The following is a 26,820-nucleotide window of genomic DNA, read 5'->3' on the forward strand; positions in this document are numbered from 1 at the left end:
TGTTCTGTCAGGAAACTGTCAGGACCTTGGAGGTCTTCTAATCCACCTCCTGCTCAAGGCAGGAATTCTCAAACCATCTCAGACAAATGGTTGTCCAATCTTTACTTGAAAAACTCAGGTGATGGAACACCCAGAACTCCAGTTGGCAAGCTCTTCCACTGCTTAATAGTTCTCACTGTCAGAAAATTCCTCCATTCCAGATTGGATCTTCCTCTGATGAGCTTCCACCCATTGCTTCTAAATTGATGCCCTCTTTCCTGTGGGAGCCCTTCAGGTATTGGAAGACTGCTGTTATGTCTCTGTCTCCACTCAGTCTTCTTTTCGTTGAGCTAAACATACCTAGTTCCTTTAGCCGTTCTTCATAGAATTTAGCCTCTAGACCAGTGTTTCTCAACCTTGGCAACTTGAAGATGTCTGAATTCTGGGAGTTGAAGTCCGGACATCTTCAAGTTGCCAAGGTTGAGAAACACTGCTCTAGACCCTTTATCATGTTTTGTTGCTCTTCTCTGCACTCTTTCTCAGCATCTCTTTTGTATTGTGATGACCAATAATTCAAAATCTAAACTAATGTATTTATCTGGATATATTCCTAGACACCTCGAAGACAGAAGAGGTTGTTTTGCAGATACCACAATGGAAATCAAAATCCTTATTTAATTATAGCACCTTTTAAAGAAGAAGATGAATGGGACAGCCCACATATTGTCAGATATTATGAAGTCTTATCTGATGAAGAAATAGAGAAGATTAAGGAGTTGGCTAAACCAAAAGTAAGAGTTCGTTTTATTAGTGACTGAAATTATATCAGCATTTCAATTAATTAATACAAGCTAATAAAAAATGAAATTGTTTGAATTGGGACTGGCTGTTTCCATAAAAAATATGTGCATAATAGTTTGCCCAATTTAACACAAAGATAAATTGCAGGAAATTAAAGCTTTTAACACTCTCATGGGAAAGAAGAAAGCAGAATATCTGTCCAAGGTTTATTCTTAATTCTAAACTTGTATGTTTACTGTGATTGTTGAAGAAGAATGGTGGCTCACTTGCTCAATCTCTACCCATGCTGGTTGGCAATGATGGAAAATGTAATGAGCACATCTGGAGAAAGCTGATTTACCCTAATTATAATGAGCAGCATATTTCATCTTATCTGAAAACTATTTTACAAAACATAGCAGGAACTGAGCCTAGGAACTTGGGTTTTTCTAGTAGGCTGTGATTTTTCATATGTTTTAAATAGTAGAAAGCTTCCAATTACTTGTACATTGGTAATTATTTCCTATATCGCCTCTAATTAGGAATTAGAGTAAGTTAATGGTCAGAAATTGAAAAAAAAATTACATTGACGAATGAGGTTAAGAAATGTAGCAGTTGAATAAGGATTTTTTTTAAGAACGTGGATTTATTTTAAATGTTTCTGAAGTCATAATTCTTGTTCATCCATTAGTTCACCTCATTTAATATTCTTCATGACTTTCATCTCTACAAATAAAGACATTTTTCTGATGATTTATCATTACTTTCTCTGGTTCTTAGACATCATAAAATCTTGGACTGAACTGGAAACATGATTATTTCATTTAGTGCAGGATGTTTAAAAAGAACAAAGCTATATATTAATATCTGCCTATTTGAAGCCCAGATTCTTTAGATGTGGATCTGATAAATAAATAAAGTTGCTGTAATGTTTTTCTAATGACAATCTTGGACTATAATTAAATGAAACTGTTTTATTGTATTTATACATGAAAATAATCAGATAAATTTAGCAGTATTAATTGCATTAACTGTATAAACCATTTCCTTTTGAAATACAGATGCGTAGTTTTATGGGAAGTATATGTTGCTACTCATTTTTAATCACTCATTCAAATACACACTAGGGTCCAGGATAGGCTAAAGTTGTGATAATATAGCAATTGATCAGCAATTAAAAGATATATTCATCCATATTGTGATGTTAAAAAGTTTGAAATAAGAATTTATTACTGTCGTAGACAACATATATTTATCTTTTATCAGATCTAAAAGTTGGTGGTGGTGTTAAGGTAAAATTTATGCCCAGGACTTGAAGAAAAACAAGAACAAAATATGAAATTGTAACTTACATGAATATTTTTTTCTTTTTTAACCTTAGTTTTAGCAATACTAATTTTTGTGGTTCCAATTCCAAACTGAAAAGAGGAGCGATAACTTGCTGCTATTTAATATGGATATTTCATTTTAATTTCTTGCTTTTTTAAAAAGACAATGACAAAATGTAGCCACATTATTACATATATTAGAAATTCAGAATTAAATCACTTCAAGCAATACTTTAAACTGAGTTTCTGATCCTGATTTCTGGAGCAAGAGCTTATTACAACAGAATAGCACATGAGTCAGGAATCTGGCATTTCATTGTGCCAAAAGCTACATGTCAAGACAAGATAATTAATAGGGATATTAAGAGACCAAAGAAATAATATGGAAAAAATGAATTAAGCTTGGGAAGAAAAATGCTGACAAAAAGAATAATTATGAGTGTTGTCTATTAGAATACATAGAACTCATATTAGTGAAGTGGCATTGTTTTAAATAAATGTTTGTGCCACAATTAAGGTGCAGTCACACTGCCATGATTACAGGCATACTTGTGGTCATGTGGGCCAGATCCCTGATTGGTTCAACCAAATTAAACTCTTTGCAAAGTCTTTCCTAATCATTCCCATTTCCTTTAGTAATCTGTCTCTGCGCTAGCCTCAGGCGGTAGGATGTTAGTCTTCAAAACTCTTTCTGCTCATTATACACTGCTGCAGGATATTAAGTAAAAATTAATCACTTCTTTATGATGCAGTCTGTTGTATGAATATATTAGAAATGTTAGGGAGTTCTGGCAAGGGACAAGCTCTCAGTGGGTTCTTTGAGGTGCTTCTTTGAGTGAGATGCCAAGAGGACTGGGCCCTGAGGACTGCCAAGGGGGGGGGGGTATTCTTACTTTTGTTAAAGATAAATTAAAGCCTGTCTCCTAATATAGTACCATTTCCCTTGCAAATTCTGTAATAGTTCTTTGTTTGCCTTGATTACATACCAGCTAATGAAAGATGCAATCATCAAGGTTTGATACAGCTTTGTTGGTATTGTCTGAGCTTGGTTTTCCTCCTGAAGATATTTCATTACCAGGTTAGGTATTATTATCAGTGGTAACACAAGAAGTGAGTGTTATTGGCTATTTATATAGAGCTGTTGTTGTACTGGGCTTTGCCCATTTCTCCCTGAAATCCTCTGAGTTCCATACATTATGGTCTGCTTTCCAGTTTTGGGACAGCGGTTTTGCATTTCACTGTCATTACCAACCCATATAGGATTAAGTGTATTTAACTCTAGCATGAAGAACAAATAGGAATCCTATAACATATACCAGCATATTACAAAATTACAAATAGTTCTCACTTAATAACACTAATTGGGACCACCAATTCTGTTCCTAAGTGACAGAGTCAAACCACACCAACTTATGATGACAGTTGCATCAATTCTAGTTGCTGTCATTAAGCAGATTCTGTACAGGGTCATTAAGCACAATGTCACTATTTGCGACCTCCTGTTGGCTTCCCCATTGACACAGCTTTTGGGAAGCTAGCAGGAAGATGGAAAATGGTGGATCATGTGAATGTGGGGACACTGATGACCACAGCTACAAGGACCAGTTGTATATCTCCTTGTTCAGTGGCATAATAATTTTGAATGGTTTCTGAACAAGCAGGCATTAACTGAGGACTGATATGTAAGTAAAGTCTGTAACCCCTCCTCCACCTACCCCCCAAAAATCCTGTGGTATGAGCTTGAGGTGTGTGGCAAGGAAAAACTACCTTTTCCCATTTCTAAACCCCGAAGAGTCAAAACAATATTTAAAGTGATGAATTTATTTACCTCTAATGCAATACCTTGCCTTTCAGAATATAGGATAAGCTGCAATACTGCACAAAATGCTTCTTAGAAGAATCTTATGGAATGCTTGGGAATAAAAATGCAAGATGAGTTTGTGTGTGTGTGTGTGTGTGTAATTGAAGCTAGTAAATCTTGCATATCTTTTGATGCAGTTGGCAAGAGCTACAGTCCGGGACCCTAAAACAGGTGTACTAACAGTAGCAAACTACCGGGTTTCCAAAAGGTAAAGAATAAATTTCATCCTCTTTTTTATAGAATAATTTTAAAACATATTGATAATAAATTAAAACCTTGAAATGCACATCATTCAAAACTTGACTAATAATTAAAACCTTATTGAACGAAGAACTATTGAAATGTTTAATATTTTTGCTTTTCTTACTATTTTATTCTACGGTATAGATTTTATGTACAGTATTATTATGTATTATATTTTACAAAAAATATATATAAAACCTACAATGTCAAGTTGCAATGTATTATTATGTAAACTATTGCTTAATGGCTAAAAACTAAAAGTTGGTTTTTGAAGAAGTGCTGTAAATGTTGACTCATCTGCAAAGTGGAGTGAAGATATGAAAGAAAGTGAGTCTATATGCCTGCCTTTAAATTTCATGAGTTGAGACTTGTAAATTCCTGTACATAATCTCTTTTTCTGAAAGTTCCTGGCTGGAGGAAGAGGAAGATCTGGTTATTGCCAAAGTAAATCATCGAATGGAGCAGATTACAGGATTAACTACCAAAACAGCTGAATTGTTGCAGGTGAGTATGTTACCGTTTACCTCCTTTACACAAGGCTCTGCCTTCTGTCTTGAAGCAAGACTGTATGAAATGTGTTGAATGTGTAATGTCCTGAATATTATGAAACAAAAAACAGTGGGCCACCATCCTGCAAAAAGAGTTTGAGTTTGAGTTTATTAACATTTATAGGCCGCCCTTTTCCCTGAGGGGACTCAGGGCGGCTCACATAAAATCAGGAAGGGGAATACAAACAATAACGTAGACACACATAAGTAAAAATAATAGGCAACATTCATTCATCATTCGGGAGGGGCGGCTATCTTTGTCCCCAGGCCTGACGGGCTAGCCAGGTCTTAAGGGCTATGCGGAAGGCCTGGACGGTGGTGAGAGTACGAATCTCCACGGGGAGCTCGTTCCAAAGGGTCGGAGCTACTACTGAAAAGGCCCTCCTCCTTGTAGTTGCCAGCCGGCACTGGCTGGCAGATGGAATTCGGAGGAGGCCCAATCTATGAGATCTAATTGGTCGCAGGGAGGTAATTGGCAGAAGGCGGTCTCTCAAGTACGCAGATCCACTACCATGAAGGGCTTTATGGGTGACTAATAGCACCTTGAAGCGCACCCGGAGATCGACAGGTAGCCAGCGCAGCTCGCGGAGGATAGGTGTTATGTGGGTGAACCGAGGTGCACCCACAATCACTCGCGCAGCCGCGTTCTGGACTAGCTGAAGTCGCCGGATGCTCTTCAAGGGCAGCCCCATGTAGAGCACATTGCAGTATTCCAGCCTAGAGGTCACAAGGGCCCGAGTGACTGTTGTGAGAGCCTCCCGATTCAGGTAGGGTCGCAACTGGCGCACCAGGCGAACCTGGGCAAATGCCCCCCTGGTCACAGCCGTCAGGTGGTGGTCAAAGGATAGCTGTGGATCCAGGAGGACTCCCAAGTTGCGAACCCTCTCTGAGGGGTGTAGAATTTGACCCCCCAGCCTGAGTGATGGAATATTGGTCGAATCTTTGGGAGGGAAGCACAACAGCCACTCGGTCTTTTCTGGGTTGAGTACAAGCTTGTTAGCCCTCATCCAGTCCATAACGGCCTCAAGGCCTCGGTTCATCACGTCTGCCGCTTCATTGAGTTGGCACGGGGCGGACAGATACAACTGGGTATCGTCCACATATTGATGGTATCTTATCCCGTGCTTGCGGATGATCTCTCCCAGCGGTTTCATGTAGATGTTGAATAGTAGGGGGGATAAGACCGAACCCTGAGGCACCCCATATGTTAGGGGCCTAGGGGTCGATCTCTGCCCCCCCACTAACACCGACTGCGACCTGTCCGAGAGGTAGGAGGAGAACCACCGCAACACGGTGCCTCCCACTCCCACCTCCCGCAGTCGTCGCAGAAGGATACCATGGTCGATGGTATCGAAAGCCGCTGAGAGGTCAAGGAGAACCAGGATGGAGGGATGTCCTCCATCTCTGGCTCTCCAAAGATCATCGGTCAATGCGACCAAAGCGGTTTCTGTGCTGTAACCGGGTCTGAAGCCTGACTGGAAGGGGTCAAGATAGCTTGCTTCCTCCAAGGACCGCTGGAGCTGGAAGGCCACCACCTTCTCAACAACCTTCCCAAGAAAGGGAAGGTTGGAGACTGGGCGATAGTTATTAAGAACAGCTGGATCCAGAGATGGCTTCTTCAGGAGGGGTCTCACCACCGCCGCTTTTAACGCGGCGGGGAAGTTCCCCTCCCGAAGAGAGGCGGTAACAACCGCCTGGATCCAGCCTCGTGTCACCTCACTGCTGTTAGTAACCAGCCATGAGGGACACGGGTCCAGTACACAGGTGGAGGCACTTACAGCCCTCATGGCCTTGTCCACATCCCCGGGGGCAACATCCTGAAACTCAACCCAGAGGTGGTCTACTTCATCCTCTTGTGCCTCGGCTGGAACTGCAGAGATAGAGTCCAAGTCCGACCGAAACTGAGCAATTTTGTCCGCTAAGAATTGGGCATAATCCTCAGCTCTGCCCTGCAAGGGTTCCCCCGCTTCCCTCTTATTTAGTAGGGAGCGGGTTATTCTAAACAGGGCGGCTGGGCGGGACTCAGCGGACGCAACCAAGGTGGCTATATAAGATCTTTTCACTGCCCTAAGTGCCCTGGTGTATTCCTTGGTGCTGGTGGTTACCATTGCTCGGTTCGATTCGGACTTATCGGACCTCCATCGGTGCTCTAGGCATCTCCTCCGGCGCTTCATCTCCCGGAGTTCCTCGGTGAACCAAGGAGGTCTCCGGGATCCGCCGCCTCGGAGGGGCCGTAGTGGCGCAATCCGGTCGAGGGCCTCCGATGCTGCCGAGTGCCAAGCAGCAACCAGAGTCTCTACCGGACTGTGGGCGAGAGTATCAGGAATGACCCCAAGCTCCGTCTGGAACCTTAACGGCTCCATAAGTCGCCTGGGGCGGAACCACCTGGTCGGTTCCTCCTCCCTACAGTGGGGGTTTGGTCTCCGGAAGTCAAGCCTCAGTAGGCAGTGGTCTGACCACGACAGGGGTATGATGTCGTTACCCCTCAGACCAAGATCACAAATCCACTGCTCCGAGAGGAATACGAGGTCGAGTATGTGACCCGCTGAATGGGTTGGGCCCCGGATTATTTGGGTCAAGCCCATGGCTGTCATGGAAGCCATGAACTCCTGCGCCCCATCAGAGTTTTCACCGAGCGACGGCAAATTAAAGTCCCCCAGGACCATCAACCTAGGGAACTCAATTGCCAGCTCAGCTACCGACTCGAGGAGCGAGGGGAGGGCTGCTGCAACGCTGTTGGGAGGCAGGTACGTTAACAGCAGACCCACTTGACCCTTGAGGTCCAACTTTATCAGCAGAGACTCACACCCGACAAGCTCCGGAGCAGGGACCCTACGAGGAGCTAACGACTCCCGGATAACAATGGCCGCACCCCCACCCCTTCCCTGGGCTCTCGGCTGGTGCAGCACCTGAAATCCTTCTGGGCACAGCTCTACAAGGGGGACTCCTCCCTCTGGGCCCAGCCAGGTTTCAGTAATACATGCCAGGTCTGCCCTCTCGTCTAAAATTAAGTCCCGGACGAGAGGAGCTTTATGTACCACAGACCTGGCATTTAGCGACAGCAGCCTGAGTCCAGGGTCCTGACTACTTGCGCCATCTGGTCTCAGAGTGGGACTCATAGGGCCGGAAGGAGGGATCTCTGTAATGTAGCGAACCCTCCTTCCCCGGTAATGGCTTGCCCTAAAGTCCCCGCCATATCTGCCCCTCCCTGTTACGACCGTAATACTCCGACCCTCTCCCGTGTCTCTGGTCCCCTCAACCACCCCCATGGCCCCCGCATCTCCCGGCAGGTCCTCCGAATCATACATACCCATGCACTCCCTCAAACAGTCCCCACGTAAGAGTTAAAACACAGAAAATTACAACAATATAATAGTAAAAAGTGGGACATTCATTCATCTCATACGTATCCCATGCATATCCCATACAAAGAGAGAAGAAAAAGATGAAAGAAAAGAAAGAAACTAAAATAAATTGCGCAGTTGATTAAAATTTAAGATGCGAGTTCAGATGACAGAATTGGCTCTTAGTGTTCAAGGTTGAAGTGGCTGGAGACCAATTACAGTTCAGGTGGAATATATGGGGGAGTGTCTTATAACCCCTCTCTTCTTCTGTAAATTTGTTGGTCAAAAGGTCCTGCGGGGGTTCAGTGCGAACACACAATGCTGCCATCATCTGTCCACCCGCAGCCCAGGCCCAGAGTTTTCTTTGAGCGATCAAAGAGAGAGCGATCATCTTCAAATTTTGATTGAGATTTTTATAATTGAAAATTCTACAAACAGTAATGGCTGCCAATAACATTTAACAGGAAGTTCCAACTATATGTGCAACAGAGGTGGGTTCCTACCAGTTCGGCCGAGTAGGTAGTAATTCAGCTTGCCACGCCCCCGAACCGGTTCTATCGGTTTGGGAGACACCATCATTTTTTTTCAGTACTGCGCATGCAGATATAACGTGCATCAAGCTCAGTGCGCATTCCTGAGCAAACCGGCAGTGGCAGCAGCCAGAACCCACCCCTGATGTGCAGCATATCTTCTCATCATTGCCCCATGTTTAAAATCCAGTAGCTGCTTTTTAAAAATTAGAACAGCAAAAAAAGGTCTACACTTTGAAATCCAATAGGTTCAGGATTTATTATACATGGCAATGAAATCACAGCTGCCAATTCCTTAGCTGGTGTTGATCTTCATTCTCACTGAATTATTCCCAGGAACCTAGGATGCTATAATCATCATTTCTGTATATTACTGCTTGCTCTCAGTGTGAGTCTTGTTGCCATTTGGTTTTGCCCAATTGCTCACTTGCTTGTTCACCAGTTTCACGGGTTTTGCCCTCAAAGCACTTTGTTGCTCTACTTGTGCCAGTTGAGGTTTTGCACCTGTTGTGGTTACATATTAATATTATTATTATGGGATTTTTATTTCACCTTTTTAAAATTATGGTCAACTCAAGGTGGTGACCATTCCCAATATTCCTGCCTCCTATTTTCATCACAACAACCCTGTAAAGTGGTTGAATTAAGTTATTAGTCCAAAGCCACCCAGCTGGCTTTCCTGCCTCAGGATGGCCTAGATGTCACATTCTCCTAGTTTCCAGGCCAACACCTTCCGTATTTTTCAAAGTATAAGACGCACCAAGATTTTGAAGAGGCAAATTTTTTAAAAAAGGTTTTGCATTCTGCAGTCCTCCCAAAAACGGCTTGTTTTTCGCAAAAACAGGCCCATTTTTCCCCCCAAAAAAGGGCATGAATAGCCTTTAGGAAGTTTGTAGAGTGCTCCTGTGGACTGGGGGGAGGGAGGGATTGAGCAAAAAACAGCCTGTTTTTCACTCATTTCTGCCCTCTCCAGCCCCCAGGAGCACTCTGGAAGCCTCCTAAAGGCAATGCGCGGCCATTTTGGTGAAGGGGAGGAAGGGTTTTGGCAGGTAAAAAATGCTGTTCAGTGTATAAGACCCACCCAGATTTTCAGCCTCTTTTTTGAGGAAAAAAGATGTGCCTTATACTCCCAAAAATACAGTAGTCTAAGGAAGTACATTAAGAGTTAATGCAGTTTTTGACTGACAGACTTTGACAAAGAGCTGAGATTTCAGACTTCTGCACCACTAGAATTTTTACTGCAAAAAAGATGGTGATTTGCTCTCTTCCAATTGCTATTTTTAACATAGCTTAAGAAAAAATGTGAAACAATTCAAGAATAAAAAAGCCAGTTTCTCTATACAGAACGTTATTACGTTTTCTATCTCATGTCTCTTTCCCTGTGGACAATACACTGCCTTCTCAAAACTATTTTTTTTCCTTGGTTTATTCTATGTTAAATCATAAATGGATAAAATAAATCCTTGTATGGTAATTAAAGCATCAAACCAAATTAATATTGCATTGCATACATACATATACAACATGGAGAATTCCTTGCCCTGGGTAAGAACAGTTTTAGGAAATTTTACCAGTATGTGACTAATGCAACAAAATCTTACTCCACATTCACACTATTTTATCAAGATAAGATCTCTAAGCTATAATCTTCCTTGTAAATTAACTTAGTGTTGTCCACATCTCACCAGAGAAACATGCACTGTATTGACACACATTCACCATGCAACATTATATTGACGTTTAAAAGCAAAATGTGTTTTGAAAGATTACCATATTTTATTTTGCTTAGGAGGTTTTGCTTTAATTTTGCTAATATATTACCCTTTTGTACATTTTAGGTTGCTAATTATGGCATGGGAGGACAATATGAGCCACATTTTGACTTCTCTAGGGTAAGATTTCATATTTTAGGTACTTTTCCCAATTATTGCTAAGGATATCTGATACCTTAAGGGCTAAACTAGAGGTGAGGAAACTCCTAGTTAGTTTCAACATATTTTTTTGTTCATACAAGAAAGAACAGGGTGGGACTGATATGGTTTGTGATTAGAGCATTGATTAAAGAACCTGTATTTGTCCCTTACTGGCACCCTGAATTAAATTGCTCCATCTCCTAGAAAAGTATTATCAAGAAGTTCATTGAAATAGACATTGGGTGTGGGGTTAACCTTCACTTTCCACTGTCATAACTGATTTATTCAACTTCCCTCTAATGCTGCTGGTTTTATATATAAAAAAAGATTTTAGGGAATCCATGTCATCTTGTGTTTAGCTCACAGGGTGACTATGAACAAGTACTAGTATCATATTCATGGAAACAATTTTTTCTTACAAAATATGAAATATAATGTTTGCTAGGAATGGATTATATTTAAGCATTTATATTTGAAGAAACAAATGAAGAGTAAAGAAAGCAGTATATGACTTCTGTATTTTTTCTAAATTACTTTCTCTCAATTAGAAAAATTAGGATTTCCTCCCATAAATTACTTTTAATTATAAGCCAAGTGGTGATTAGTCCAAGGTTGGGTGTAATGTCAAAGAACACCACCAGCCCTCCCCAAAAAAGATATGCCCACCCCCACTCCTTTCCTGAAAATATATACATTATCTGTCTCCTGGCAGGCAATTTTTCTAGTTTTCCCAAACTTATATCAACATAAAATGAAAATAGTGATTTTTAAAGAAGATGGGAGTATTAAGGGAAGTGATTAGTAGGCAGCTGTATTGTGTCTAAGGTTGAGGCAGAGAACTTTAAAGTTCATGCGTTTTGAAAAGAGATGTCATTTATCGGCCCATCTTTTCCTGAAAAATCTTCCTCATGATATGGAGAATAATAATACCAAGAAACAATATTGTGGCTTTTCTTCCAGTAGTATATTTCCAGCCATCTATATGTTCGCCAATAAAGTCAAATGGGGATAGGAAACACTTGGTGAGATTAGATCACACTTCTATTTCAGCTGTCTCTAGAAGAAGTTAATTAAGAGGTAACCATATGTTTGTCTAATACATTGTTCAGGTTCCAACTAAGAAGTAGAGCATCTTTCAAATCATGTTCATGCTACTTTTCAGTGGTTCTGTAATAAGAGTTTGAAGATTGTTGAGGTGGTTCCAATTTTTACATGGTCAACAATTACTACAATTTAGCATTTCCTGCAACAAACTATGCCCATCTCTGAAGATCCAAAGAGGCACATGTGTAGGTTCTAGATACACAGAATTGAAGTGAGCCTCTAACTGCTTCATTTTATGGCAACTTTCTTGATATCTTTTCCCAATTTATGATACATTGTTGATGAATACTGAGTATGATTTTCAAGCGATCTATATTATCTACTTAAACATTTAATTAGTTTATCAATCAGGATATCTTTAAATATTTTAGTGAAATGCTTTACTAAAGTTAAGGTTATATTTGTTGCATTCCACAAACTATTATTATGGAAACAACTCAAATTAAAAAAATAGTCTCATAATAGTTTTAACATCTTAGAGTAGCACTATTTCTTGACTTTTTTTTCCATTCCTTCCCTTTGTGTATATTAGAGATGTGGGATCATGTCTTACTATATAAAGACATGATAAAACAAGCTATTATCTGATTGCATCTCTGTGAGGACAAATCTGTTATTACAAATCAGTGGATATTTACAGCTTCTTCGCTAAAACTGATCTCTGTAAAGGGGACAACGAAACAATCAACAAGATATTCATTCTTGGATGATATGTAACGCTTGGAATTTAGCTGTCAGCAGCCAAGTTTGAGGAAAGTTAGCAGCTGGATTTCTTAGGGATTTGGACTGGTCCTCCAGGCTCTGTATATAGCACAGGTTATAACTTGAATCCATTTGCTGCTATTTTATGATAATTAAAGTTTCCAAAGCAGTTGTATAACTGTTTATTGATCGATTGATTGAAATTTATTAGCTGTCCCATTCCAGTCAACTGTGGGCAGCATACAAAACTAAAAAATATAAAAATAGCGAGAAACATTAAGTCAACTGGCAGCCCAGACTAAAATACTCTGTTAACAAAATCCAGAAAAGAAAACTGGGTTCATTAAACAATGACAGACATCAACTTCAGGCCTGGGACTAGAGGCAAGTTTTCAAAGGTTTCCAGAAACCCGGGAGACATGGTGCCATCCTTATATCAGAGGAGATACTGTTCCAGAGGAACCCACAACAGAGAGAGCATACTTGCTCTGTCCCACAAGATGGTAACATTTAACAGAGGACTTGAAGCACTCCACTCTGTTGGAATGCATTGGCTCAACAGAAACAACTGGAAATAAGTGGTCTCACAGGTATCTAAACCCTATGCCATATAAGGCATTATAGATAATAAACAGCAGCTTGAATTGCCATTGGTAGCCAACTGGCAATCAATGCAACTTTGTTCCTGAAAGCTGAGCTGAAGCCAGAGAGTCTCACATCAACATATCTACTAGGCAGAGCTTCTAAGAGCCCTCAATGAGTTGCAGATGGCCATATCTCTTTCCCTGGGATTGTGGCTGGTGCCAAACCTGCAACCCAGATGGGCATATTTCCAAGAGAAGGACCTCCTCCTCCAGCCCCACCCAGATTATGCATGCCAGGTTGCTTTCTCATCCACAATTAAACCGTGGATGCAGGCAGATTTATTACACACTAACCTGCCATTCACAGGCAGTCATAGCTTTGCTTATTTGTTTATAGATTCTCCTACACTTATAAAAAATATTTTGGGACTGATCATAAATCATTCTGAAGACCAGTTTTCATTTATTTAAGAGCTGTTATGCTGTTTTTAACATGTTGTTATATTTATAAATTTAAATGGGTTTTTAAAAATCTATCCTATTGGCTCCCCTCCATCCTACTACTGTAACATGGTCTCAAATTTCAGGTGTGATAACCAGATCAGAAAGTTTGGGGATTCCTGTGGCATTAATATCACACATTTATTGATGCTAACAGTATTTTCCGGGAACAATTCCTCGTTGTAGTTCCAGAAAAACAGCATTCGCTTAGCTGAAAGCATTGCTGCTTTTGTCATCCATCATAGCACAATAAAGGCCTGAAAGAACCTTGTTTTTAATAGGAAAATATTAATTGCTCTTACTTACATTGCTTTTTCCCCCCCCCCCCCCCCAATGTACAAAGATAAGGAGAGTCTCTCTGTGGCTAGTTGGGATTTAGTAACACAACATATTTCTGTCAGACTTTCTGTTCTTGGCTGCTGATCATGATGGGGAAATGGCACTTTTGATTTCTATTGGCTGAAAAGTGCCCTTTCATTTTTTTATAGTGCAAGGAATGAACCTACCAGCATATCTGATATATTACAACTCCTGTCATTCACAGAGGATTTGTGTGTTTTGTTTATTTTTGGCTAAGTGTATTGTGTGAAGCCACCCATGGTGGTTTGTAACTTTGACATGGTTAAAAAAACTACGAGGGTAAAGATTCCTTCTCCAAGCATATGGGCACTCATGATGTGAAAGTGTTAAATATTGCAACTTTTTCAATCAGGATCTCAGGTTTTTTAGGAAATTTCTTAGAAAATGACTTAATAAGTCAGAGAACAATCCTTCATCCCTCATCCTACATCCGAGCGACAGATATTCGCCACTATTGTAAATAAACTTTGGTTTAGCACAGTGTGTGGACTAAAACAACTGTTAGTTTGCAGACATGTTTTTTGGATATGTTGAATTAATATGCTATTGCATCTGGGACTTTGACTTAGAGCCGAGGTGGCGCAGTGGTTAAATGCAGCACTGCAGGCTACTGCTAGATCAGCAGTTCAGCGGTTCAAATCTCACCGGCTCAGGGTTGACTCAGCCTTCCATCCTTCCGAGGTGGGTAAAATGAGGACCCAGATTGTTGGGGGCAATATGCTGACTCTCTGTAAACCGCTTAGAGAGGGCTGAAAGCCCTATGAAGCGGTATATAAGTCTACTGCTATTGCTATTGACTTAAACCTGCAATATACACCTGAGAAAAAGTCCCTGGAACAATTGGGTGCGACTTTCTCGTATTAAGATTTGTAGACAACCTCCACATCCTGTTTCCAAAGCAACAAACCTGCAATCAATTTGGAAGTTGGGTTAAAGTTGTTGTTTGTTTCAGCGACCCTTTGACATCACACTCAAAACGGAAGGAAATAGGCTAGCAACATTTCTTAACTATGTAAGTATCTTTGTATTCTTGTCCCTGTGCTTGAAAGTTGCAGTTTACTTTTATTTAATTTTATAGAAAGATGAACCTGATGTTTTCAAGCGTTTAGGGACTGGGAACCGTTTGGCCACTTTTTTGAACTATGTAAGTATGAGAAGTCTTGGACAAGTAGAGTAAGACTTGTTTTTTTTCATGCTACCATCTTAAATGGAATTAATTGCATGATATTTTTTTAGAGATTGTTGACCCAGTGTTAAATAAAGTCATAGTATTTGTGGAGATTTATTTTCCCATCTTCTTGCTTCATGTATACTATGAAGTTTGGCTTAATTGTGCAAAGGAAATTAGTGACTAAAATACATTTTTAACAGTGGAGCTTTTGTGAGAACTGATTTGGGAACCTATTCAATCATTATTATTTGTGCAGCCACAAAATCTGTTCTCGTTTTACTTCCCAGGACATGAAAGTGTTAAATGTTGCAGCTCTTTCAATCGGGATCTCAGTTTTTAAAGATTTTTCTTAGGAAATGACTAATAAAAGGCATTAGTTTATTCCAGATATGTGCCTGCATTGTAGTTATTATTATTGTTACTAGTTCATTAGAATACCACTTTTACATCCCAGACATTTTGCAATTATTTTATATTTTCTTTAAAGAAGAATTTCATTTCTTTGTCTACCATTTGTGTAAACTAATTGTCTTTTAGGATGGTTTGATTCATTTGCAGTCTAGCAATTATGGAGCATTCATTAAACCTACAGACCTAGCCTTCTAAAATCATTGATCCAGAGAAAGAATTGCTGATAGCTTTCTTCTTGCTGTTGCCAACATCCAGCTCTAGTCATATTTTGCCATTTTAACTGGAAGATACATGTGCTTAAAGTTAACAGTGATAAGGCAATTCAGTAGAATCTCCAAAGTAGCATGGAACCAGAAAGAATTAGGATGTTTCACGTTCAGTTACCATGTCAGGGTTTCAATTTCTTCCTAAAATTTGCTAAATTCCATGTCCTGTGTGATGAGTGCATCTCTTTAGAGGTGCCTCATTGTCCCTAAATTAAAACATGGTAGTTTTAATCCAAATATATGTTCCATCAGTTGAACAAAACCCAAGTTACAGAATGGGATTTGATTGCCCCTTTGTTTCTGCTGCAACTGCATTTATCACTTTGAGGTTAATACTAGTACTAGAAACAGAGTTGGTTACATTATGTAGAACTATAAGTCGGTCAGGAAGTTGCTGCTGTACATAATTTAGATTCAAAACCATTACAGAAAAATAGTAACTTCTCATCTTAGTTAAAGTGAAGGCACTATGTATGATAGAAGTGCTTGTGTTCTGTGGCTAAACCAAAATAAAGCTATGTTAGTTTCATTGCAGTGTTTCAAATTCATAAAGAAATTGCTCAGAGAAGAATAGAATTAAGCAGTATCATTAGAGCTAAGGCAATTTTTCAATTTACTAAACAAATGCATTGTCCAGAAGACTGTAGTCTTTATTCTCTGATTAGTAGTGTAATCCTTCCAAAATCTGGAAGAGATGAAGGCTGCAGTCTTCAAGCCATATACAAGTAATCCTCCAGTTATGACAGTTCACTTAGAAATCATTCGAAGTTACAACAACTCTCTCCCAAGTACTTAAGACACAGTCTTGAAGTTATGAACGTTGCAGCACCACCCCAGTCATTTACGCTTACAAATGATGGCAGAGGCACTGCAACATTTGCCCCTGCCTATTCCCTCCTGCTGACGAAACTCACCTTATGACAGTCTAGGGAGCCATCGGTTCCTTCACCTGCTTGGGTTTTTTATCCTAAAAATCTGTGTCCACAGGCTTTCTCTCTCCCTGTTAAAAGATGTCACGGATGCTGCTTCAAAACTTTGAATGTGGCTTCCAGAACCTCTTGAGAGGTTGCTGCACAAGTTTCTACTGTGACAGAAGGGGAAATTTATTATGAAATATATGAGGAGTATAATAGTCATATTATCTGTACTTAATTCAATTCACATTTTTTGTGTAAATTAAATCAGATTTTGGTTTTATCCTGGCCCCATCCACTTCTTAGGATGTGGCCTTCATCCTGCAAAAGGATGCCAACCATTGCTGGGTAAGAAAAGAGTTGATGTGGACTCAGTGGAAGATCTTACGGGTGTCCCATTTTCCTTCCTCAGATGAGTGATGTTGAAGCAGGAGGTGCAACAGTTTTCCCAGATTTTGGAGCTGCAATATGGCCCAAAAAGGTAACAGTTGTGCTTTTTCTGTAACAAATGCTTTCCCACTAGAAAGCTGATAATTAGGTTTGGTTTCTAGCTCTATTTCTACTGTCTAGAGTCTATTGGTCTACATAATTTCTACTCAGTTAATCATTCAGGATGACAAGATTGTTGCAATGAGATATTTGTGGGTGCTATCCATAAGTGAGAACATTCCAGTGGGACAGCACCAGTCATTAAAGTTTAGGCTGATTCTTACTCAGACAGCCTTCCTCTGTATTGAACAGAATTTAAATCTATCTTTGCCGGAAAGAGTTTTACAACATGTATTTGAGGAGCATTATATCCTTTTGCTTAATTAAAGGGCTCCATGTAATTTTACATGAATTTCTTCTTCTCTTTGCTGTATGCCAACTCTAACTCCTGCCCCGCCTCAATCCTCAAGCTGATTAGAAGTTTACGAATCAAATTAATTAATATTTGCAATGGGTCTTCCATAATAGTCCACAGCTTAGCGCAATAACTGAATCCAGCCAATTTGGGCTACTTTTCCTTAAAAATTTAAGGGGATCCATTTGTGTCACACTGAAATCAATGCAACCTGCATACAAGAAATATTTGTGTTTGCTATAAATGCATTTCTCTTCAGTGAAGAGTAGTATTGTTTCCTAAGTCCCAGTTCATATGAATATTAATATTATGTTGGTTTAAAGGGCCTAATTAACTTTTCTCCAAAGAAAGCCTGTTTTTAATTCTGCAATTGTCAGCACCATATTCGACATAATTTCTGAAATGGAGAGCTTTTTGTCTTAACCCTGCTGCTAAAATAACTCAGAATAAACATTAATTTGGTTATGAATTTGTAGTTAATAGATTTAATACATGAACAGTAATTTGCATTGTTCCTATATTTTTGCAGCTTTAAAAATGTATTTACAAATTAACTACAATCTTGATTCTAATTAATAAAATAATTTTCAAGATCTGTGTATGTTCATATTTTTCTTACGATTGGTTATATATTTCTTCATTTCTAGAGAGCATGAATTAGTACCATGTTAGTTCTAATGCCCCTTAGACTTTGGTCTAGGTGATTTTGGATCAGTCACTCTCTCCGCCCTGGGAGAGATATAATGGCAAATCACTTCTGAAAATACTGCCAGGACAACTGCAGAAACTTCTCTAGGCAGTCACCAGGAATTAAGGCTACCTTGAAAGCCACATTTCCTTTTTCTTCACTTTCCTCCTATATTCAAAGATGTTGCAGTTCCATTAAAAGTGGAAATAGGAAATATTGTAGATATATTCCAACATATTAAGACAATAACTAGGTGTGAATGTCCTATGGACTCCCTATTCTTATAGCAGTTTTAAGTTAAATGAAAATGCACTTGACACTGGATTTATTTCAAGGAATAAAGTTTGTTGTTGTTTTCAGGGGACTGCAGTTTTCTGGTATAACCTCTTCCGGAGTGGAGAAGGTGATTATAGAACAAGACATGCAGCGTGCCCAGTGTTAGTGGGTTGTAAATGGGGTAAGTCAAAATCATTTCTTTGTTTTGGGAAGCAAAACAGCTGAGGAACACTGGATTATTTTTGGTATAGGATTTTTGTCTTGCTATGACACATTGTTGGACAATGTGCTTCCACTTTAAAATTCCTTTGCTGTTAGCTTATGTCTACAACTTTGATGTTCGCTTATAGGATAAGAAAAGTAGAAAATGCTATCTGCTATAACACTGACAAGATGTGAGTACTATCTAGGAAGAACGTAGTGTTTCAGTGAAATTTTAAGCAGCAGAACATTTGAACATTCAGTTCCATCTATTTCTCTTTAGCATCAGTCAGATATCATTTAACAGGGAATACTCCCTGTATGAGCATTCCTCTTAATTCCCACCTACCAAGCCCATTGAAGTTTCTCATATGGCATTGGCTTGCAGTAGGCATATTGTGTTCAGTGTAACCATTGACAGGAAAAAAAAACCTATTTGCATGCTGTTGGGCCATAAAGTGCCTATTGGAGAGAAATCATCATAAAGTAATGGTAGCTAGGGGAGAGGGATGACAGGAAGGCTTGTATGTAATCATGCCAGAGTAAACTAAGGGTGATTCTAAAACTCAAGTTTTATAGGAGCGTCATGATCCATTTCCCTTTCTACTCATGGGATTTAATATTAGATATTAAACACCCTCATTTGTATCAGCTGTCGTGGAGTTTCCTCAAATTGAGTGTTCTCCAGATATGCAATTGCTGAGAATTCTGGAAATTCACACATCTATAGTTACCAAAGTTGGTGAAAACTGTTCTTTGGCTACATGTAGCCCATTAACAACTCCTTTAGAAACTTTCCTTACCATTCATAAATTGAGTGAGACTAAAAAAAATCATTTTTCCTTCTGCATTTTGGGAGCTGGAGAAAATGGACAAAATAAGTCAGATAAAGCTCCTCACTACAAATCACTTGTGCACAACTACTCAAGGATTCAACATGAAGAGGTAGATAGGTGGTATATCAAGCTATCTTCCAAGGATTCATACCTACAGGCACATCGTGTGAATATAGTGGCCAAACATTAGATGTCTATATGAATCTACATTCAAAAACTAGATTTAGAGCAGACTGAGATATTATTATCAGTGTTATATGTGAATGTCTGTATGTCATCAAATAAAACTATATTCTCTAAAATGTGATGCAGGAAAGTTGCAGGTAGTTCTGCTGCTTTTCTTACCATATCGATTACATTTGTCATTTTATATAATTTAAAAAGTATTTGTGTATTTTTAGAGTCATACAATGGCTGAAGATGTTTAGTACGACAGCTGGCAAATACAATTTTATATAAATGAATAAAGGTAACCATCCTGCTTTTTTTTAACAGTTTCCAACAAATGGTTTCATGAGAGAGGAAATGAATTTTTAAGACCATGTGGTACAACAGAAGTGGACTGAAACCAGCTCAACTCTATTTTCCTCCTCCGCTGTCAGCCTTCTGCATTGTTCAGTTCAGTTCTAAGAAATGACTTCTACTATGAAAAGGACAACATTATTTATTGAAGAAAGGCAGCATTTCACAAGAAAACAAGACAGCTCTTTGGACAGTTGGTGCTATGTGCTTATATGTGGACCCTGACATTTCTCTTCTCCTTTCAGTTTCTGCAACACCCAGCAAGGTGATACGTTTACACATTGGTCATGAAACATTTTTTCAAAATGTTACTTGTATTTTCTAGGAAGTGCAACTTCATTAAACCTTTTTAAAAAGAAGCCACATGTGTCATGTGTGCTTAATACATGGCAAGCGTTGAGATTTTTTCCATTTCATCATTCCCACCTCGCTAGCTATTAAGCGGGGAAGAGGAAGCCAAGGTGACTTGGTGGGCTTCATAATGGCTACAGATATCATTTGCTGCAGAATTGGGAAGAAGGCGTCTCATGTAGGTGAAGAACTTGAAAATCATGGCTTCAAATGAATGTGCACAGCAACTTGTCAGCAGGCTTCAAATCGTGCTTTGGGAAATATATCAAATATAAAGATACCAGAATTATATCACAAATGCTAAAGGCAGACATAAAAATTCAGTGATGAGAACTGTATTTCATAGTGCGGGAAGGGGGGGACAACCACAGAGAAACGAGCAAGTTCCTATTCCCAGATAAAATGCTGTTCTCTCTGAAGGAAAGGCTGGGAAAGGGAGGAGTTTCAGGCCAGGTATTTACGGCAGAGGTTTCCTTCAGAGGAAGGTAGAAAAACCACTTGTGATCCATGAATCACAAAGTGACTTTCAATCAGTCCTCTGCCAAGGTTAACACACAACCAAAACACAGACACTTTAAACATCCAGAACAATACCGATCCCACTCACTTGCCTGCGGTCACGATGATATCACTTCCGTAATCTTCCCAAGTATAAAAAAAAATACCCCAGTGAATGGAAAAAGATGCGTATATGGCCATGAATCACTAATGCAACCATCCTTTTCTTCAGTCATTCAAACATTTTGTTTAGTAGAAAATGAATTTTCTGTTTTAAAAAAAAACCCTCATTCTCTCAAAAAGTGTGGGATTAGCCAACCAAATTTGTGGTATCTGGCTGCCTACAGAATTCCATTGTGTTATAGTTGTGTTTTTTTTTTATTTATGCAAAAGCATGTGAAATAATGTCTTTGCTGTGAGTGCAATGGGCGTAAAGCTGAAGGCAAACACAAAAACCATAAAATGAAGTTGCTTTGGATCCATACCACATGTTCAAGTTACGGACTTTTGAAAATGCCTTCATGGGGAAAATTAGAACTTCTAAAGTGTACAATGGTTTGAATAATTGCTAAAAATAATGATTAGCTGGCGATTCCACTATGCTGTACTGCTTAACTCTTAGAAAATACTTGGAGTATATGAGAAAAGAAAATACAAAAGTTTATAAAACTTTCTGTTGGAGAGAATTGAGACTTTATGTATATGTATATTACTACATTTTAAACTGTGGCAAACATAACTAATATAGAAAGTCTCATCTAAATAATGAATATCTTGATAAGTAATATGGCTGTCCATATGATCTTGGGCACGCTGCTCCCATCTCTTCCAGCCAATGTAACCTTCCTGAGAGTGGCAGATCTGCAGAGAAAGACTATTCAAAGGGTTAGGTCCATCCCTGAGAAGCACTGGCTCTTTTCCTTTCATCTTTTAACTGGGGGAACTCTCAGTAACCCTATTCATAACATGCATACAATGGGAGGAGGCTCTGAATTAATCATCTGCTAAATGATTATGAATTCAAATAATGCAGCTACATTATAAAATCTGCAGGTCATTGGATCTTTAAGAAAGAGCAAGCCCATGCAATACTCGGTTAAAAATAATACCAGTCAGTGGGAGGGTCTCCATTTATACTATAAGAGTTAGGACACACCCAGTAATGCAAGCGCTGCTTATCTGTGATTTATTGAAGAAAGTACAAAATGCCGCGCTAGAGAAAATGCCATCCTCAAACATCCTTGAGCCATGACCACTAAAATAATAATTGCATTTATTTGATCACTCCTCCCTTTCCCGTGAATAAAATTGTCAGACTGCATAAACTGGACAAGGCAGCTGTCAATCTTCCATCTGCATATGTGCAAGCTAAACTTTCAAGGCAGGGGTCCTTTGACAACTTTGTGCTCTTAGCAATGGCTCTTAGCAACAGTCCTGGGGAATGTTGTGCTCATACATGAAGCATAGGAGACACAGCACTGGAGATGCCAGCTTAGTGCCAGGACACAGCATGAAGTCGCCCTTGAAGAAGGGAAAGTTGGTGCTAAACAAGAAAGCCTCCATCTTGGCCAGATCTTTGTGCGAGCCACTACTGAGAGTACAAAGGCTATTGAGAATCCTGAAGCCTGAATCCCTCACTCAACTATTCTAATACCTGGTGAAATCCAGGAAGGCCATGAGAGAGAAAACCTCCCTCAGAGTTGCTCCCAAAGGCATCATGAACTCTTGTTCTACAACAGAAATTCTGCCTTAAAACAAGCAAAAACAACCAGAATGACAACATAACAAACTTATATGCTTTAGCTTGTTTGATCATAGTGTTCTTGTATCCCACTTCAAAACGTTTGTTTTGATGTGGCTGATTCATAAAACTCTTGGTTGAGGGCAGATGTGTTAATATCTGTAACTGGAACTGTTATTTAGATTGTTTTTCACATCCTTTAGAATAAGTGGGCTGATTACTAGATAAAAATAATGTTGCAAGAAGATACGATCAAGAGAGAGAGAGTGCATATGTTGCCGCTTCAAATATTATTTTGATTTTAGGTAATTTGCTGACTGACAGAGATAATGAGCTTGTTACATAGAGATGGAATTTATTTTCACGTTGGAATTTGCACATGGGTTAAGAATACTGTTTTGGGGAAATGCTAGATCTGAGTTACAATATAGGTGGAAAACTCAGAAAACGAGCAAGGCCATATTTTCCTCCTTTAGACCATAAAAAAGATAAGGAATGAAACAGAACTTGGAAGACAAGCAAAATTTAGGGCAGAGGGACTGGACTCACTATGAATTTGTAGAACCTGTATGCAGAGTCTTCATGAAGACTATCATGTCTAGCTTCAATTTTTTAACATTGACAGTAAATTGACTGTAAGAAAGTAGGACAGATAGACATCAAACTGCATTTCAGTATTTCCTTCCCAGAAAGTCTTGGCTTGTGAAGAGATTGCTGTTGTTTCACAAGATGATTAAATCTGTCCCGCTGAAAAATTTTCCTCATTCTCAATACGTTAAAAAAAAATCCCTGGCAAATCCAACTTTTTAATGGTTGGTTGATGTTTTCTAGATTGTTTAATACTACTATGTATTTAGAAAATCATTTATTGCATTGGTGCACATGAGGGCTAATTTTAAATTAGAAATTGGGACACAGTCTCAAAATAAATGATAAAGACATGTGCAAATTTGTTTTGGACTCTAAACAGTGATGTACAGTCAACATTTTTGTTCAATTCTTGGATTCTATAAAGACCAGGCTATCTTACTTAGAGAAATGTAGATCTACATTTTGGAGTGAGTTAGAGGCCACCACCTCCCTCCTTTTGTCTTTAAACAAAGTTTTTTTCATGTTGAACTATAAAATGGAAATCTTTCATGCCCAATACTTGATAAGAGTTTCCAAAGATTTTTTAGACAAGACAAATTCTCATGCTTGACAAAATTACTTGTTAGCAGCACCATCATAAAGGGCTTAGGCCCAGCACTCTGATGAAAATCTGGGACAAAGATATAATTATTGGTACATTCTGTAATAAAAGCAAAAATAGACTAGATTTGTGAACACCTGAAGATAAAATAATCAATCCAATACTTTTTGCTATTTGAAACAGTAGATTAAATATTATCCATCTCCAGTGAGGTAGACTGAAACTTTGGTAATGGGACAGGAGGCCCTGCAGAATTCTATCCTCCAACATCCAGACACAATTACTATATAATATCTACTCTGATTGGAGTTGGGTGGATGGATGAAAGAAAATTGTGAAAAGAAACAATGGTCAAAGAGTATTAAAAGCCCATAAGAACCAGGCTACATGGCTCACTACTCTGATTCAATGTATGGCAGCTTTGGGTAGCCACTTGAACAAGCAGTCTTCTGCTCAGAATGCAAAATCTGAAATCCCACTGCCTTCCTGGGTCTGAAACAGCAATGCCTTATTCCCTTGGGTTATGCTCTGCAACACAAAAATACTTTGCTTCTATTTTTCTCCTGAGTAATTGCCAAATGGACTCTGACCAGTTATATTGAGATAAACATGTGGACCGATATAGCAAAAAGCTTTTGAACAGTTGAGACTAAGCAGACATCTGTTCCCGTTACACTATTCAAAATCCTTTCCCATTTATATTACAAACTATTTGAAAAATAAAGTTATTCTTTTTATGGTCTTTTACCTATAATACTAAGAGCTGCCAGAACTAGGTTACAAAAAAAATGGATAGGCACAGTATGGCAGCAAAAAGAAAACTCTGATTCTTTATTACATCCAACGGTCGTCCAACTTTTGCAGTTGAGTTATAATAGACCTATAAAATACACAAATGACAGAAATTAGTAGACAGAAAAAATGCAAAACAATCATTTATACACTTTCCTTCACTTAACAAAGCAATGATATATTTTGTGATGAATTTTGTCAGACAGATATTAGTGGAGAGTTATTGTCTCCCTCCACTTCCTTAAAAATTCTGTTTAAACATTTATTTTGTCCGCTGTCCAGAATACTTGTGCAGCCATTCTCTCAATTTTTCTATGAAGAAATTGTATAGCCCATGTCAAGTTCAGAGTCTGACAGAATCCTGAAAGCATTTTATGAGTATATTTCTTATTTGCAGAATAAACAATAGGATATGTAAATTACAGTTCATAAAATTTATAATGGGGTTTTTTAATGGCTATAGGGGGGTGGGGTGTCTTTGCCTCCTAATAGCAAGCAAAGGGAATTTTCTTTGCAGGCAATTTTGGTCTCCAGCATTTTCAGTTGATGTTCGCTCTCAGTAAGGACTGTGAAAGAAAACTGTTGACTCATTTCTTCCTAAACTAGTAGGGTAAATCAGATTAGAGTATATGAACTGAAAAATAACTTCCAACATGTAGAAATGAAACATTTAATCTCGGTGATCAAGAAAATGCACTGCTTACAGTAATAGACAGGAGATTGCTGTGATTGCCAACCTAAAAACAACAGAATTGTAGGACTGTGGAAATGGTTGAGACGTCGTTGTATGATTTGCACTTGAGAAAAGATGAGTTTTAATAGAGTTCCCTGTGCCTATGAAACAAGTTTATTTTGTTTATTGATATCCTGCCTTTATTATTTTTATAAATATCTTAAGGTGGCGAATTCTTTCCTCCTCCTCCTATTTTTCCCATAAAAAGAATCCTGTGAGGTGGGTTAACCTGCGAAAAAATGACTGGCTCAAACTCACCCAGCTGGCTTTTTGTGCCTAAAGTGAGACTAGAACTCACAATCTCCTGGTGTCTAGGTCAGCACTTGCATCACTACACCAAACTAGCACCTGTTTTCACCTGAATAATGCTTTTTGTTTGTTCCTTACAGAGCAACAATTTTAAAAGTAAAATGGGGAAATTTCTCAGAGCCAAATGCGCAATACTGTTGGTTTATAGTTTTGCCTCTGAAACCTGAAGCTCCATTTCAGCATCCTCATTAATAGTGTTCTGACCCAAGTCATGCTGGCAAGGCAGAGGTTAAGTCTGTTTATTGCTCACTTATCTCAGTGAAAAACAACCTCCCCTCCCCAATGGTGCCGGTGAAGTTCTGTCCCAGCCTTCAGTTTCCCCCCAGTCTGGATTCACAAACTAAGTCCCAGCCGACCTGTGATGCAAGTGGAAAGTAACAATACCAACAAGTCCAGAGTTTCAGCAACCAATCACAGTCCAGGAGTGCAAAGTCTGAAAGCCAAGTCCAAAAGAGTCCAAGGTTCAGAGTCCAAAAACATAGTCCGAAGTTCAAGGAACAGGAGGATCCAGAACAGTTGGGAAGGAGCACATCAAAATGAGCAGGTGTTCCCAACAAACAGACCTTCTCCCAGCATCTAGTTAAATCGCCTTTCCCCAACTGTTCCTTGTGAGGAGGGGTGGGGCTGCTTCTCCTCACTGGCTTCATCGGTGCCTCTCTCTGCTCTGGTCTCCTCTGTGGATCAGGAAGGGAAGAGACCTGTTTCTGGTTAGAGATGGAATGGAACCTGTCATCTCTGCTGACTCTCTGCAGCTGTTGCACTTCTGCAGGTGTCTCTCGGTCAGGTTGGCTGCCCCCCTCAGTGCCCTGTGATTGCCTCATCCACAGCCCCTGGACCCTCCACTCATTTGGGGAGGACTGTGTCCTCCCCATCAGATGGTCCCGGTTTCAAATCCTCTTCTTCCTCTGAAGCAGGATCCAACAGAGCTATGACCAGTAATTACTGTTCAGCCCCAAGTCTGAATGGCTTCTCCTTCCCTTATCACATGCTCCTTAGGTTCTGTTGAAACTAAGTTCTTATGGCGTTTCTGAATCTTTGCACAAGTGGATAGCTGCATTCCTATCAAACAGGCAACAAGTAGTCAAAATTGGAAATGCTATATCTAACCCTGCACCAGTTAACAGTGATGTTCTCCAAGGCAGTGTTCTAGGACCAACACTCTTCCTACTTTACATAAACAACCTTTGTGATAATATTATAAGCAGCTGCGTCCTCTTTGCCGACGATGTAAACCTATTTAACACTACAGAAAATTCTACTACTCTACAAAATGACCTAGATTATGTATCTGAATGGTC

At 39.4% G+C, this 26,820-nt stretch overlaps 1 protein-coding gene across 4 annotated transcripts in view; it reads left to right on the forward strand.

Moving 5' to 3' along the window:
- P4HA2 (prolyl 4-hydroxylase subunit alpha 2) overlaps positions 1-20,272 on the forward strand; it is a 67,293-nt gene extending 47,021 nt beyond the window's left edge. For 2 of the 4 annotated variants that reach the window (XM_032209583.1, XM_032209582.1), the window contains exons 9-16: positions 594-770; positions 4,086-4,156; positions 4,596-4,695; positions 10,452-10,505; positions 14,856-14,921; positions 16,952-17,020; positions 18,432-18,528; positions 19,880-20,272. In XM_032209583.1, the coding sequence (XP_032065474.1) occupies positions 594-770; positions 4,086-4,156; positions 4,596-4,695; positions 10,452-10,505; positions 14,856-14,921; positions 16,952-17,020; positions 18,432-18,528; positions 19,880-19,950 (705 nt within the window). In that variant the 3' untranslated portion in view covers positions 19,951-20,272. Of the gene's footprint in view, positions 1-593; positions 771-4,085; positions 4,157-4,595; positions 4,696-10,451; positions 10,506-14,729; positions 14,922-16,951; positions 17,021-18,431; positions 18,529-19,879 lie in introns of those variants that run through there. The other 2 variants (XM_032209584.1, XR_004254685.1) reach the window with 2 other exon arrangements.
- Positions 20,273-26,820: the final 6,548 nt, after the last annotated feature.

This window comes from Thamnophis elegans, chromosome 2 (genome assembly GCF_009769535.1).
Source record: "Thamnophis elegans isolate rThaEle1 chromosome 2, rThaEle1.pri, whole genome shotgun sequence".
In the NCBI taxonomy this organism is placed as follows: Eukaryota; Metazoa; Chordata; class Lepidosauria; order Squamata; family Colubridae; genus Thamnophis; species Thamnophis elegans.